The sequence below is a fragment of the Gopherus evgoodei genome, chromosome 2, assembly GCF_007399415.2.
Source record: "Gopherus evgoodei ecotype Sinaloan lineage chromosome 2, rGopEvg1_v1.p, whole genome shotgun sequence".
NCBI classification, from domain to species: Eukaryota; Metazoa; Chordata; order Testudines; family Testudinidae; genus Gopherus; species Gopherus evgoodei.
This window is the reverse complement of record NC_044323.1, coordinates 176,296,586-176,312,357: the sequence shown is the minus strand read 5'-3', so window position 1 is coordinate 176,312,357 and position 15,772 is coordinate 176,296,586. Positions and strand designations below refer to the sequence as shown.

The window sequence follows — 15,772 nt, the reverse complement described above, 5'->3', positions numbered from 1 at the left end:
TCCCAAAGGAAGACAGATTCTGGCCTCTTTTTTTAAATATCTGCTAATGAGAATGTGGCTGAAAGGGATACTGCGAAATAGTGTGGGGTCCCCACATTTTGATATATATCTTAAAACTAATGCACTTTGGAGCGGATGGGGGAATATCCTCTGGATTCTAAATATATCTTTAAAAGAAAATCCCATTACTCTGTCTGCCAACAAAAGTATTGCCACTGATTTGTGGGACCTATCCAAAAACATCTTGCACTCCCTCTGCTGGCCCTGTAGCAGTAGTTAACGAATATGCCCTAATTGCAGAGCAATACTGATATCAGTATGTGCTCACTGGTGCACATACAATGTATTAAACCAAAATGACATGTTAGCTTCAATCTTGATTAGAACAATGAAGCTGAAGGAGGAAAGCCCATGAGAGTTTTCCCTGAGTCAGAACTGGCCTGATGTTTGTTAAACTGAAAATAACAACATTAGTGTATCTGTTTGGCAGGGTTTTGTTTAAAGAGCTTGTTAACTGGAGGAAGATCACTCTTGTGTTACTGACTGAACCTTATTCTGCCTTCCTTCCTCTCTCCCCCACAATCACTGTAAATTCCTGCCTTATGCTCTACAACTATATCCGCCAGTAAGCCTAGCAGACTAGAGTAACTGACAGAACCTTGAGGTAATGCTGATATACCAAGCAACCGAGACATACTTTAAATAGAGCGAATTTCTATGTGGGATATGTGTGTAGATGACTACAGGTCTTTGTTTTAATTGAACTTGTTTATTCTTTTACTTCTAAATCAATATGCTTGTAGCAGTTGCTGATATGATGGTGGATGGTCATAGTTTATCTCCCTGTACAAAAGGCAGGGCTGTGGTTTCTGTAGGTGCCTTTCCTCATGTTTTTGGAGTTCCTTAATGCACATTCTGTTACTAAATAAGATACTGGACACCAGCAGGAGAAAGCCTCAAGCCAGCAGTAAGGATGGAATCCAAGCCATATTGAATGGCAGAACTCTCATTGACTTCAAAGAGGTTAGGAGTTCACTCTTAAGTATTTGTTTACTTCCAAATAATTAGGCAGTGTTGGCATACTCAGGCCCAGTAAACTCTGAGCCAGATTCATGCTGTGACGTTGCACTCTATATGATTTTATGAAAATATGCTAATGAGTGTGAATATAATGTAACTGGAATATGCTTCATGCAAAAGGTCTCTTGTAAGGTATCGTTACAAAGCTTATAATCTACTTAGTGTGGTCATCCTATTTGCATAAATGTATCACTCTTGTATCTGAAACTAGAAATATGAAATATAACTCTGAGGGCCTACTGTAGTTATGCAAAGTGTGGGCCATTAATGGTGGTTTGGAATCTTGATGACTCCCATCAACCAGGACAATTGACTGTGGATGGCTCTGTTTGCAGGCAGGCCTTCCTGTGAGTCAGGCTGGGAGGAATGAGGGCTTGAAGTCTTACAATGACATGTGATCATGTCACCTGAACTGGAATCCATCTTTAACCTGGTGGTTTTCCATTTAGAAGGATGGGTGGGAACCCAGAGAGGAACAAAGGATTCCTTCCTTGTGCAAAAGATATATAAGGGGGTGGAACAGAACAAAGGGGGCTGCAGTCATGAAAAATCCCCTACCTACCATCAGAGCTGGAGCAAGGGCAGTACTGGGAAAGGACTGTGGCCAAACTAGGAAGGCATCCAGTCTGTGAAAGAAGCTTATTGAAACATCTCTGAGGGCATGCATCTGCCGAAGGGAGTATTCACCCATGAAAGCTCATGCTTCAATACATCTGTTAGTCTATAAGATGCCACAGGGCTCTTTGTCGCTTTTTACAGATCCAGACTAACACAGCTACCCCTCTGATTTCTGAGGGTGATATTTTATTTGTAATCACTTTCTTACTGTATTAGGGTTAGACTTGCGTGTTTTATTTTATTTTGCTTAGTAATTCACTTTGTTCTGTCTGTTATTACTTGGAACCACTTAAATCCTACTTTTTGTATTTAATAAAATCACTTTTTACTTATTAATTAACTCAAAGTATGTATTAATACCTGGTGGAGGGGGGGCGCAAACAGCTGTGCATATCTCTCTATCAGTGTTATAGAGGGTGAACAATTTATGAGTTTATCCTGTATAAGCTTTATACAGGCTAAAACAGGTTTATTTGGGGTTTGGATGCCATTGGGAGCTTGGCATCTGAGTGTTAGAGACAGGAACACTTCTTAAGCTGTTTTCAGTTTAAGCCTGCATCTGTTGGGGGACATGGTTCAGACCTGGGTCTGGATTTATAGCAGGCTAATATGTCTGGCTCAAACTAGGCAGGGTTCTGGAGTCCCACGTTGGCAGGGAAAACGGGTCAGAAGTAGTCTCAGCACATCAGTTGGCAGTCCCACAGAGGTTTCTGTGATCCAACCTGTCACACATGCCTCTGTCAGGTAAGTGAGCTAGACTCGGGAGGGTTTAATGAGCCATACATCAGTGCACCCATGAGGTGAAGAAGCACAGTCAGTTTCCCAGCACCGGAGAGTGCAAAGTATTACTGTCCATGCTAGCTATCCCAAAGAACATGTATTGGAATGGGGTGAGAACACTGAGTGAAGTCATGGCCACACACCTGCATCATTTACCCTGTTACATAGGAGTGGCAAACGATGCCCTTCTCCTCACCCCATCCCACCCCATGAGCCCGTACAAGCCACACACAATTGAGACCTGAATGTACAAATATGGGCCACGTCCCACTTGCCTTCAGAGGAGTAGTCTCTTCTGAGTTTCATGAGTGAAGTGAGACAACGCTGGCACCAAAGTGAGGCACTTTCCTTATAATGAGGGATTATTCTGGAGCATTATGATGAGTTACTACTCCATAAACATTCTTCAGAGCACTGTTAGGAGAGGACTGGATGGTTCTAGGTAATAATTGATGAGTGAGCCTTTCATGTTTAGAAGTCTTGTTTTAAATTCAGACCAGATCAATAGTGACTAAACGTTATTGCCATCTGGTGTCCCTTTGGTGCCCTGTGTAAAATGTGTTGATCGTTTCAGACCAGTCCCTAGTAGGCAGATGTTTGCATCACAGAAAGTGCCATCGCTGACACTCCTGTTGTCAGTCTCAGGCCACAGAAAGAGCAAGGACCGAATGAGCCTGGAGACTGAACTCCTCTTGCCTCTTACATCAAGAGGTGATCCCTGAGGCATGTCAGTGGGACTGTGAGATGATGGAGCTAGTAGTACCACTGTATTGTTAGTACATAAACAATTTTCACTTCCAGTGTGATCAGTCTGGCTTTTCACAAACCCTCAAATTCACTTTTTAAAAATATTAAAGGGAAAATATTTTATGATTGGCAGAGCTGGTAGCATCACCTATTATTAAGGTTGCCTGACACTTCCCATTATAAGGCCCTATCATTAATTGTCTCTAACATTGCAAATTTTAACCATTTGTGCTGAAATTTTGCATGCTCAGTGGATGTCTTCCTCAGGCTGAATTGTTTTAGAAAATTTCAGCCAAAATGGTTTGGCCGTTTCTGAGAATGAGGCTAGAGAGAAATACATGGGTTTTTTTGCCCATGTTAAAATAGTCTGGTGACCATTTTTTTGTGAAGCTCTAGCACCTATATGCTTTGGAGCAGAAACTTGAAATTTGTCAGAGATGTGCCTTTTGCCTTTTGCCTTTTGCCAAATTTGCCCAAGTTTTAAGCCTCTGAAGAATCATAGTTTGGACATGCTCAGTAGAGATTTCTTAGATTTTAGTAGCTTAATTCCCTGAAGATTCTACCCCCACTGGCATGCTCCAGCCAGGACTTTCTCTGCAATTGCACCTCGGGGCTGCTATAGGCTATCTGGCTATCTGAATTGAGAGCTAGGAGTATCTCTGCTATGCTCTCAATGACCTCCTGCTGGGCCCAGGAAGCATAGAGGAAGAAGCTGCCAGATTTGAATGGAGAAGGGAGAAGCACCTGGTCTGCAAGATTGGGGGCAAGTAGATTGGAACAAGGAGCCTGTGGGCAGAGGACATGGACTGGTTAGACAAGGTGAATGAGTATGGGAGCCAGGGAGGAAAATGGGTGTGTCAGTGGAGAGGGGGAATTGGGCACTGAGAACAGATGAAAAGACTAGGACTGGCTGGGCAAAGAGACTGTGACAGGAGTGAGGGGCTTGGAGATTGGACGAGTTGTCTAGGGAGAGAGAATGGAAAATTAGTGGAGAGGAGGAACAGAAGGCAGGACCAGGAATAGCTGGGCAAGGAGACTGGGATGAGAGACCATGGGTGGGAAAGACTGAGATAAGGTCAGATTGGAAGGGATTGGGTAAAAGGGGGTCACATTTAAGGATTGTGGGCAGAAGAGTCTGTGCTCTTTGGACCAAACTCCCTCCAGATCCTGGAATGGAGTCAAAGATCCCTGAGTCTCACCATTCCTCTAAGTCAGCAAATATCTGTGACATCCACTGCCAAATGCTCACCCCCTTCTAGTGCTGATCCACCTGGAGGATGACTACCTGCTATTTCTATCAGATATTCCATTAGCTCAAGTGGTGGAGGTTTGTGTGGTGGCTCTAAAGCTTCCAGCCCCGCTGATGACCAGTGTGAGTGTCAACATGATGGGATTTTTGGGTATGGTGTTTGTTTGCTAGATTCTTTAAAAAAAAAACAACTAAGAATTTACACACAGAATATGTTAAAAGAACATTAAGGTTACAAAGACACGCACTGAAAAGTTAAAATATGACAGAACTAAAGTTGCCAGGGGCAACCTTAATTTGGTCTCCTTGTATTATGATATGGACTTTAATTATATAATTACATACTTCCCCTTCCCCCTCCCCCATTTGTTTCACAAATTGGAAGATGTGTAGTGAAAGAGGCATGGGGTGGCAGGAAGAGAAAGGACGGTCTCATGGTTAAGGCAGTTGAACGCTGCCCTGGAGTCTTGGATTCTATTCCTGCCTCTGCTACAGAGTTCCTCTGTGATGCTGGGCAAGTCTCTTTCACCAAACTTTTCACAGCTGGTCACTAACTGGGTGTTCCTCATTTTCTGGATACCTGAGTTAAGACTGTATGGTCTGAATTGTTGAAGTGCTGAGCACTTGCAACTGCACTCAATAGGTGCTGTGCTTTTAACATAGAAAATGCTAGATAATGAGTTCTCTGAAAAATGAGGTCCCAATTTGGGCATTCAAAATTAATGGATACTTTTGACCTTAATCTCTGTGCCTCAGTTCTCCTTCTGCATAATAACCTTGCACCTCACTATGGTGAACATTCATTAATGTTTGTGAAACACTCAGATGCTATAGTAATGAGTGCCACAGAAAAGTGCATGAGGAAATCAATAATTCTGTCTTCAAAGCAGGGTTTGAGTAGTGTGAGGTAAATAAGGCCTATGGCCACACATTGAATAATGAGGAGAAAGTAAAATACCATGAAGTGAGCACCATCCATCCTGTGTACTGAATGAGGCCAGGGTCCTGTGGAAAAAAATAGTATGTAAATGTGTATTGACGACTGAATACATACTATGCATTGCATAATCCATCAGAATCACTCTGTCAGTTCCCACAAGCCCTCAGTTCATTGCAAATGGTGACAAACCAACCCCAGCTTTTTCACTCGGCACAGGCACCCTAACCACTCCCAACTCTAGAACCTTCCCAACATCCCTTGCTTGGCAGTCTCTGCCACCTCCACTCCTAAACCTTCTTGCTTCTTCTCTAACAAATCTTGACTGACTCCTAGCAATAGGGGCCTCCTTTATTACACCCATCCAGACCTTTCTGCTACCCTTCTGGACCTCTCTTGTTCTCATCTCTCACACCTATATGACCCTTCCTCCTACCTGCTTAAACAACCTGTAATACCTGCCCCTCCTCAAGCAAGTTTCTCCTCGTGGACTTTCAAATTCATCCAGTTTCTGCACCAACAAATTGCAATAGGTAACATTTTCAAGGGCTAAAATATGACTAATGGGATAAAAGGATTACGAGGTGCTCAGATACTGTAGCGATGAGGGCCATTTTAGGTAGATGTGTTAGCAATATTTCAGGGAAATTCTTGCAGAAGGCAGTGTTGTACATTTAATAATTGAGTGATAATCATGCCAAAAAAGAGGGGGAGTGAGAAAAATCTTACCTAATGACAAAGAATAACTAAAGGCCTTACAGGCCAAAAAAAAGACAATATCACTAAGTTCTATCCTGCAACTTTGTATTACTATATCAATTCACATTTAACATTAGGCCTTTATCTGCTAAAGAAATCTTAAACAATGTCAAAGTCGACCCATTCATCACTTTTGATTTGCATAGCTTCTTTTTTCCTCACATCTTCATTCTCTCTCACACACACTCACCCACACATCTCTCTCTCTCTCTCTCTCTCTCTCTCTCGCTTACACTCACACTCACATGTATGGTTTAAGGGGTGGGGCGATCAGGTGCAAAAGCTTCTGCATAAACTCTACTTAACTCTGAAGCTAGTGAATAGGATTGCCCTTTTCCTTGAGGCATTGCTGTTCTGAGGAGCTTTCCTCATTGTGTTGAAGTAAAGATGTGCTTTACAACTAGATGGAACTATAATTCATTTATTAGACTGGCAGACAGTGTTTGATACCACTAAACACAACCTTAGATTAAAAACAAGTAGTGCCAGAAAGGGCATAAAGTTGGGAACAAAACAAAAAGATAATGACAAAAGCTGTAATTTAAAAATTACCAGAGGAATGCGATGTTTAGTAGGCAATTCTTTTTTGCTACTTGTTTACATTTAATAAAGCAATACGCTGCCAGGTCTGAGAGGGCTACGGGCATGTCTGCATTGCAATTAGACACCCGTGGCTGGTCCATGCCAGTTGACTTGGGCTTGTGGAGCTCAGGCTAAGGGGCTGTTGAATTGCTCTGGGGCTCTCCTACCTTGCAGGGTCCTACAGCCTGGGCTCCAGCCCAAGCCTGAACATCTATACTGAAATTCAACAGCCCTTTAGCCCAAGCCCCACAGTTCTGAGTCAGCTGACATGGGCCAGCCCTGGGTTTTTAATTGCAGTGTAGCCATCCCCTTAAGTGTACTCGTAAAAAGATACAAAATAGACCCAGTCTCATCAAAGTTGTTGGCTTGAATCAGTTCAGGTCTCTGGTCACTAAAATTTGTCACTGTGTGATGGACACAGGGTGATTCGTATGAAATGAATTTGCTGTCAATCCAGGTTCCAATGGACAGATGTCCATATTATGGAAACCACCAAAAGTAGCAACTTTGATGGCAGTGTTAGCAAAGGGGACACAACCGGTGACTAAGAACAATTCCATTGTGGTCAGGTGTCTTTAGACAAACGTGACTAAGCCCTTGTCTACACTGCCACTTATAGTGCTGAAACTTTCTTCATTCTGGGGTGTGATAAAACACCCCCCAAGCGCAGCAAATTTCAGTGCTGTGAAGTGTCAGTGTAGACAGTGCACCAGTGCTGGTAGCCATGTTCCCAATGCTGGTAACTATTCCCATCACGAAGGTGGTTTTATTACAGTGCACCGGGAGAGCTGTCTCCCAGCGCTGGAGCTGCAACTACACAGCCGACATTAAAGTGCTGCTGTGGCAGTGCTTTAAAATCGGCTGTGTAGGCATACCTTAAGAAAAATGAGAACTAGTCAGTGCAAGGGATTGTTAGGTGGTTGTGAGGGATATCAGTGTTAGCTCACTAGTTTGAATTTGGCCTGTGACAAAGGCATTACCATTTAATGATTGTTTATCTCTCTATTTGTAGCCACAGCTCAGTTTTGAGTGGACATACACCCACTTCATAAAAAATAACATCACACAGTAGCACCCTTTTGGAAATCTCAGAGGGGCCAGAGACTGATGTCTACTCCCATCTCCAGAGGACCATTTAGATCAAGGATGAGTCACATCTCAGGGCACATCAAAGGAGCTTGTACTGCTCTATCTGTTCTATGGATAAACAGAAGACTTGGAACAGATATTTTTTAAAGAGATATAGGTGCCTAAAGATACAGTTAGGCACCTAGTGGAATTTTCAAAAGCACATAGGCACCTAAACACCTTTAAAAGTTTGCCCCTTGGTTTAATGGGCTGTCAGCTGGGCAACTTTCAGCAGCACAAAGTTCAGACTTTTATCTTATCTTTTTAATTGACTAAACCATGCAATTTACCTGCTCTTTGGGATTAGATGGTTTGGAAGTTGCTAGTGATGTCTACTGAATAATCCAACTTGTTTATAAGGATTTCTGCAATAACACTCAGCTATGAGACCTTGTCTCTGAACTACATTGAACTCTGTTATTACTTTCAACTTCACTCAATGAATTCACTTTATGAAGTTCAGAGCAATATCCGATTCTTAATATCTTTGTAATTTAGCTTTACTATTTCCCTTTTGAGTTCTAATATATAAATGGAATCTTATTCACAATAGACCCAGTTCACCAGCATGTGCTTAACTTCCAACATGAGTGATCCCATGACTTCAATAGAACAATCCATGTCCTTCAAGCTGAACATGTCCTTAAGTGCCTGATAATGTCTCTTCTAAAAATATATATTCATTCAAATGCAGAAAATATCTAGCCATTATCACTTTAACAAATCTAATCTTCATATCAGTAGCACAGCTCCTACTACAGCACAGATCAGAAGTTTTGTCAGGATTTTTGACCCTCTCTCTTATCATGCAACCATTGAATTCCTATTAAACATCTGAATCTAAGGGCTGCTAGAGTCTGTGCTGTACCTCATGAGAGGTTTCAGAGTGTTAGTCTTTATCAGCAAAAACAACAAGGAGTACTTGTGGCACTTTATAGACTAACAAATTGATTTGGGCATAAGCTTTCATGGGCTAAAACCCACTTCATCAGATGCATGGAGTGGAAAATCAATAGGAAGATATATATAGCAATACATGAAAAGATGGGAGTTGCCTTACCCAGTGTGGGGGTCAAGACAAATTAGTTAAAGTAGGCTATTATCAGCTGGGATGAAAAATCACTTTTGTAGTTGTAATCAGGGTGGCTCATTTCAAACAGTTAACAAGAAGGTGTGAGTAACAGTAGGGGCAAATTAGCATGGGGAAATTGGGTTTTTTTTTAGTTCTTGTAGCGACCCATCCACTCCCAGTCTTTATTCAGGCCTGATTTGATGGTGTCCAGATTGCAAATTAATTCCAGTTCTGCAGTTTCTCGTTGGAGTCCAGGGAACTGGGGACAAAGGTGGCTTACAAAAGGCCCCATGCTGCTTCTGTGCTGGTGGAACTCTCACCTCCCTTATTGTGGATCCTGTTCAGCTTTTATATGGTACCATATTGGTGTATCCAATGGCAGAATTGGTTCCTAAGTCTAATGTGCACTCGAGCATTAATACCAACCCCCTACAAAAGAGTAAGAAAGGTATTTTCAAAATCAGTACGTGTATGTGGGTTTCAAGTGTCTGGGTTAAGCTAGTTGATTGGCTCTGCTGTCATCTGCTGCTGTTGGTTTATACAATTACTGTACATCAGAAGTGGGAGCAAAATACCCACTGTAAAGGGAAGAAGGATCAAATCCAGCACCAGTTTAAAGGGCAATCCTACATTCAGATCCAAATTGTTAGTAGCCACAAAACTGTCATCTCCTATCCCTCTACACCTTAATTTTTAATTGCCTTTTTAAGATGCCCTGCACTTCAGTTTCCTATGTTTGCTATCAATTTTTGTTTTTTCTTTCTAATTCCTTTTTCTTTAGTAGGACTCTTTCTTCTGGTTGCATGCCCCAATAAACAGAATATGTAAGGTATCTGGGTTGCTGCATGACCATCCCTGGACTTTAGGGCAAAAATGGCTATGTATGTGGTCCTGCACAATCCATCAGATGGAAGCATAGTAGAAACTCAGAGGCTGGGCTGTGTTATAAAGTTCAGATCCAGAGCTGGATTTATGTTATCCCAAAATGTAGGGATGTTCAGATTTGGGACTATCTCTATGTCAGCATTATAAAAATAATTGGAAAGGAAAATCAGTTACATGCCCGCATACTCCACTTCAAAGTACATAAATGCTATATTTTCACTCTATTATTAGACTTGTCTGTCCCTGTGCATTTGCTTTCCAGTCATCTGTATAAGAGCTTGCTGAGAGCTGACTTACGATTTATTAGGGCAAGGATCAGTTTGGAGTTCAGGAGAAGTGTGATGCAATAGCTAAACAATACTGAGATATGGTGTTATCTATTATTCATATGGCAGCAATGCCTACAGACCAGGGCCCTGCTGTGCTAAGGACTGTACAAACATATAACAAAGACAGTCCCATATAAATTGAATAGGAGACAACTGATGGATGCATCAAACACATGGCGAGGAGGGGGAAGCACAAGGAAATGATGAGAAACTTAAATTGAGGCATTTAGAAAGCTGTTGAATACATTCACAGAAGGATCCTCCTCTCTTTTCATTACTGTAGGTCGTTATCCACAGCAAAACAAAGGCACTTACATCCCAATCCCTTTGGTTGAAGAACTGCAAAGTGGGACATGGGGAGCCAAGATTACCTGGAAGGAGGACAGTTCCATTAGGCTGTCCATCATGTCTGCTCCGACATGCATTGTGGGGAAATTCCGCCTCTATGTCGCTGTCCTGACTCCCTATGGCATCCTCCGGACAAAGAGAAACGCAGAGACTGACACCTACATACTCTTTAATCCCTGGTGCCCAGGTGAGGGGTGTGCAATATTCAGATATTCATACTTCTGCGGCAAGGCCCATCTGTTCCCCCAGGCTTTTGGGGAGGCAGGGGTTGATAAAGTTTGGAGGGGGTTATTGTATGGGCTTGTCTTCTTATTTTTTTAACTTGTGGTTAGTTATTTTCTAGTTTGGGTGGGCAGTAGCTGGTGGCTTTACTTTAACTTTTGATAAAGGTACCTAGAAGCCTGGATAGCTGCTTGATCACTCTCTCTCTGTGTCTGATTCAATGAGTATTTCCACTGATTTCAGTGGGCATTGGTTCAGGGTGCAAAGAACTAAATGTTTAAAACCCAGTGTTCCATTTGTGCCTATAAAATCAGAATTTGTGATCACACATGCATTTTACAAAGTGAATTCTATGTTCAAGGCATTTTTGAAGTGAGTACAAATAAGTTGCAAGTTCCGATCAGCACCCTTTCAAAACAGTTTAGGAGCACTGTGCCTTAACGTGATAAAACTTGAAATATAGACAGATCCAGAATCTAGAATGGCTTCAAACTTTTGGTATAGCTAATGCTTTAATGATGTCCTGGAACTCTTCCTTCTTGGTAAATATAATCTCTTTCCCATAATATTTATATAAGTTTCTTTAGTCTCAAATAACAAGCATCGTACTTTGTGATAAATGTTTGGCATTATTAATAGAGTACTCTGCAGCACTTTGTTTTGTACATGGAGTGATTTGGCCCAAGTTCATTACCTGCCTCTGGTCCAAGAGAACATAGGCAATGATTAGTTTATATATTGTTTAGGAAGATGTATGATTAATCCTGAGTGAAGTGACATTACTTAAGTGGAATTAGGACTAAAAAGGAGGGAGGAGAAGGAGCTAGGACCAGTGGCGAATTTAGAGTTAGTGGGGCCCTGTGCTCAGCTTCATTTTTGCCCCCCCAATGGGGGGGAGCATTCTCTCTTATCCCCCCTCCCCCTGTTTTTCTTTTTTTTCCCCTGCAGTCTCCTCCTGGGGCTCAGGGCTGGGGATGCAGGGTCTGGGAGGGAGTTAGGGTGCAGGAGTGGGCTTGGGGTGCAGGGTCTGGGTGGGAGTTATGGTGCGGGAGAGGGCTCAGGGTTGGGGTGCAGGGTCTGGATAGGAGTAAAGGTGTGGGAGGGGGCTCAGGATTGGGGTGCAGGGTCTGGGAGGAAGTTAGGGTGCAGGAGTGGGCTTGGGGTGCAGGGTCTGGGTGGGAGTTATGGTGTGGGAGAGGGCTCAGGGTTGGGTTGCAGGGTCTGGGAGGGAGTTAGGGTGCAGGAGCGGGCTGGGGCTGGGAGTGCAGGGTCTGGGTGGGAGTTAGGGTGCAGGAGAGGGCTTGGGGTGCAGGGTCTGGGTGGGAGTTATGATGCGGGAGGGGGCTCAGGGTTGGGATGCAGGATCTGGGAGGGAGTTAGGGTGCAGGAGCGGGCTGGGGCTGGGAGTGCAGGGTCTGGGTGGGAGTTAGCGTGCAGGAGTGGGGTGGGGGTGCAGGATCTGGGAAGAGGTTAGGGTGCAGGAACAGGCTGGGGGTGGAGGGGTCTGGCCAGGAGTTAGAGTGTGGGAGGGGGCTCAGGGCTGCAGCAGGGGGTTTGAGTGCGGAGCACTTACATGGGGCAGCTCCCTTTTGGTGTGTGGAATGCAGGTGGGGGGAGTTCAGGTGGCTCCGTGTGGCCCTGTGCTTTCCCCACAGGCACCACCCCCTGCAGCTCCTATTGGCCGCGATTCTCAGAGCTGCCTCTCCTCCCACCCCCCGGCCAGGTAGGGCTGGAACACAAGGGCTTTATGGGCTGTGGGCCAGGGATAAGTGGGCCCTGGAGTCCTGGGCTGCAGCCCCTAAAGCCTTGCCCCCTTTCTGAATCCGGCCCTGCAAGTACAGGCTGGAGGACTCAGGAGGAGAAGGGGCAGTCACGCAGCTGGAGAGAAGTGGCAGTTTCCCTTTCAAAGCGCCACTTCTCTTCGGCCAGCTGCGCCACTGCCCTGTGCTCCTGAGTCCTCCGGCCAGTGTTCGCAGCCCTCCCACCACCTACACCTCCCGCCTGCTCCCCTGAGGCTGGGAGTGAGCCTCCCTCCCTGCTCTCCTGGCCCCCACAGCTTCTATTCCTGCAGCCCCCATCCCATGGAGCAGCCCCCCCCCACACTCAAGTGCTGCTGCTGAGCAGCCTGAGTCCCCAGCCCTGGGGCCCCCATGTTGTTGAGGGGTCTTGTGCCAGAGCACGGTGTGTTTTATTGTAAATCCGCCCATGGCTAGGACAGGATGCTACAGCACCATGAACTGTACTAAAAAACACTGTAGAGTTTTGTTCCTTAAAACTGCACAGTAAGAAGATGCTCCATGAAGAAACTAGGTGCACAGCCAGAAGAAAAGTGGGTGGAGTCACAGCCAGATGTAGCCATGCAAATATAACTCACTGCTGAGTGGATGTTAACAGATCTCCCTCCATGTCTGATTTGTAGGTGATATGAGTCTGTTACAGCCCCAGCTAGGGAGCCTTAGCATAAGTTGTAGCTGCTTGTGTTTTTAGTTCTGGACGTCTCTGGTTCAATGTCCCGTGTGTTGGCCAAGATGACAGCCATCCCCCAATCATCCTGAGCCAAACCAGTGCAAAATCCTCCTAAGAAGTCAAGTCATCGAGCAGATCCTCATGACGAATGCACAACCATTTCATGTCACATGCTTAGCCAACCCTATAGGAACTCACTACTATCATGCTATGTACACCTGTTGAATATGACCAAACAGACAAAAATCAGATAAAAATAGATCAGTGGAGGAAACCAGTAGGACATGCTGCAAACTGCAATGAAGTGCTCGTAGATTCATATATTCATAGACTTAAGGTCAGAAGGTACCATTATGGTCATCTAGTCTGACCTTGTGCACAATGCAGGCCACAGAATCTCACCCACCCACTCCTTTAACAAACCCCTAACCTATCTCTGAGTTACTGAAGTTCTCAAATCATGGTTTAAAGACCTCAAGGTGCAGAGAATCCTCCAGCAAGTGACCCATGCCCCATGCTGCAGAGGAAGGCGAAAAACCTCCAGGGCCTCTGTCAATCTTCCCTGGAGGAAAATTCCTTCCCGAGCCCAAATATGGTGATCAGTTAAACCCGGAGCATGTGGGCAAGACTCACCAACCAGCACCCAGGAAGCTGTCATCAGCATTCAGGGAATGATAAATAATGAAAAGGACAGGTCACTGATGCAGAACAATCTGGATCTCTTGGTAAGCTGGGTGCAAGAAAATAATATATTCTTAAATCTGGCTAAATGTAAATGTGTACATCTAGGAACAAAGGATCTAGGCAAGTGATACTCAGACCTCAGTGGTTCAAGAGCCAAATTAGCAATCACATTACCCAAAAGAGCCACAATAGTGTGAATTCATTGTTTCATTTTCTCTGTTTCTGTGTATGTATGTATGTGTATCTCTCTATATAAACTCTCTCTATAATATTATTCTCACTGCGAAATGACTAACCAAGCATTATTATTTTATCACCTATAATTGGTTAACAACATAATAAAAGCACCCTGATTGGTTAATAACTTAGATTGGTTAATAATTAACTCACACAGGGTTTTAATATCATGTGCTGCAAAGAGCTGCAGGAGCCGCATTAAAGAGCTACTTGCTACTCGTAAGCCTCAGTCTGAGTATCACCGATCTGGGCCATACTTACACAAAGGAGTACACTCATTACAGCCTTTTGCTAACTGAGCAGTATATTTAAGCTGTTGGAGTTGTACACATTTTTGCTGCTCTAATTACAAATTTCTTCCGCTCATCCTTGAATAGACCATATATAATTTGAGATATAAATGGATGGCCCTGAACTGCTCAGATAAACTATTGTGAATCCAACTTTGTGTCATAGGAAATTTCCCCTAGATTTGCATTTGTGGGTCAGATTTGAACTACTATGGTTATGTTTATCCCGCACACTCCTTGCAGCAGCATGTCAAGTACATACTGTGCATGACCCCCCAGCATGGATCTAAATAGCAGTGTAGACAGTAAAGCACTACTTAGGCAAGTAGATTAAAGACATGCCAGAACCTTAAGGTATATTCTAGGTCTGTCAATTAATCGCCATTATTATAATAGAACACCAGTTGAAATTTATTAAATATTTGTGGATGTTTTTCTGCATTTTCAATATTGATTTTCATTACAACACAGAATACAAAGTGTACAGTGCTCACTTTATATTATTATTTTTATTACAAATATATGCACTGTAAAACTGATAAACAAAGAAATAGAACTTTTCGGTTCACCTCATACAAGTACTGAAGTGCAATCTCTTAATCGTGAAAGTGTAACTTACAAATGCAGATTTTTTTTTTTGGTTACAGAACTGCACTCAAAACCAAAACAGTGTCAAACTTTAGAGCTACAAGTCCACTCAGTCCTACTTATTCTGCCTATTGCTAAGACAAACAAGTTTGTTTACATAGACGGGAGATACTGCTGCCTGCTTCTTGTTTACGTCACCTGAAAGTGAAAAGAGGCATTAGTAGGTAATTTTTGTAGCTGGCATTGCAAAGTATTCACATGCCAGATATACTAAACATTTATATGCCCCTTCATGCTTCGGCCACCATTCCAGAGGACGTGCTTCCATGCTGATGATGTTCGTTAAAAAAATAATTTGCCAATTAAATTTGTGACTGAACTCCTTGGGGGGGAGAATTGTATGTCTCCTACTCTGTTTTACCCACATTCTGGATATAATTCATGTTCTAGCAGTCTCAGATGATGACCCTACATATGTTCATTTTAAGAACACTTTCACAGCAGATTTAACAAAACGCAAAGAAGGCACCGATGTGAGATTTCTAAAAATAGCTACAGCACTCGATCCAAGGTTTAAGAATCTAAAGAGTCATCCAAAATCTGAGAGGGACAAGGTGTGGAGCATGCTTTCAGAAGTCTTAAAAGGACAATACTCTGATAAGGAAACTACAGATCCCGAACCACCAAAAAAGAAAATCAACCTTCTGCTGGTGGCATCTGACTCAGATGATGAAAATGAACATGCGTTGGTCCACACTGCTTTGGATTATT

At 43.4% G+C, this 15,772-nt stretch overlaps 1 protein-coding gene across 1 annotated transcript in view; it reads left to right on the top strand.

Annotated features, from left to right (window-relative positions):
- F13A1 (coagulation factor XIII A chain) overlaps positions 1-15,772 on the top strand; it is an 89,541-nt gene that overhangs the window by 22,203 nt on the left and 51,566 nt on the right. Inside the window, exon 4 of the mRNA XM_030552345.1 lies at positions 10,450-10,701. Within this exon, the coding sequence (XP_030408205.1) occupies positions 10,450-10,701 (252 nt within the window). The remainder of the gene's footprint in view (positions 1-10,449; positions 10,702-15,772) is intronic.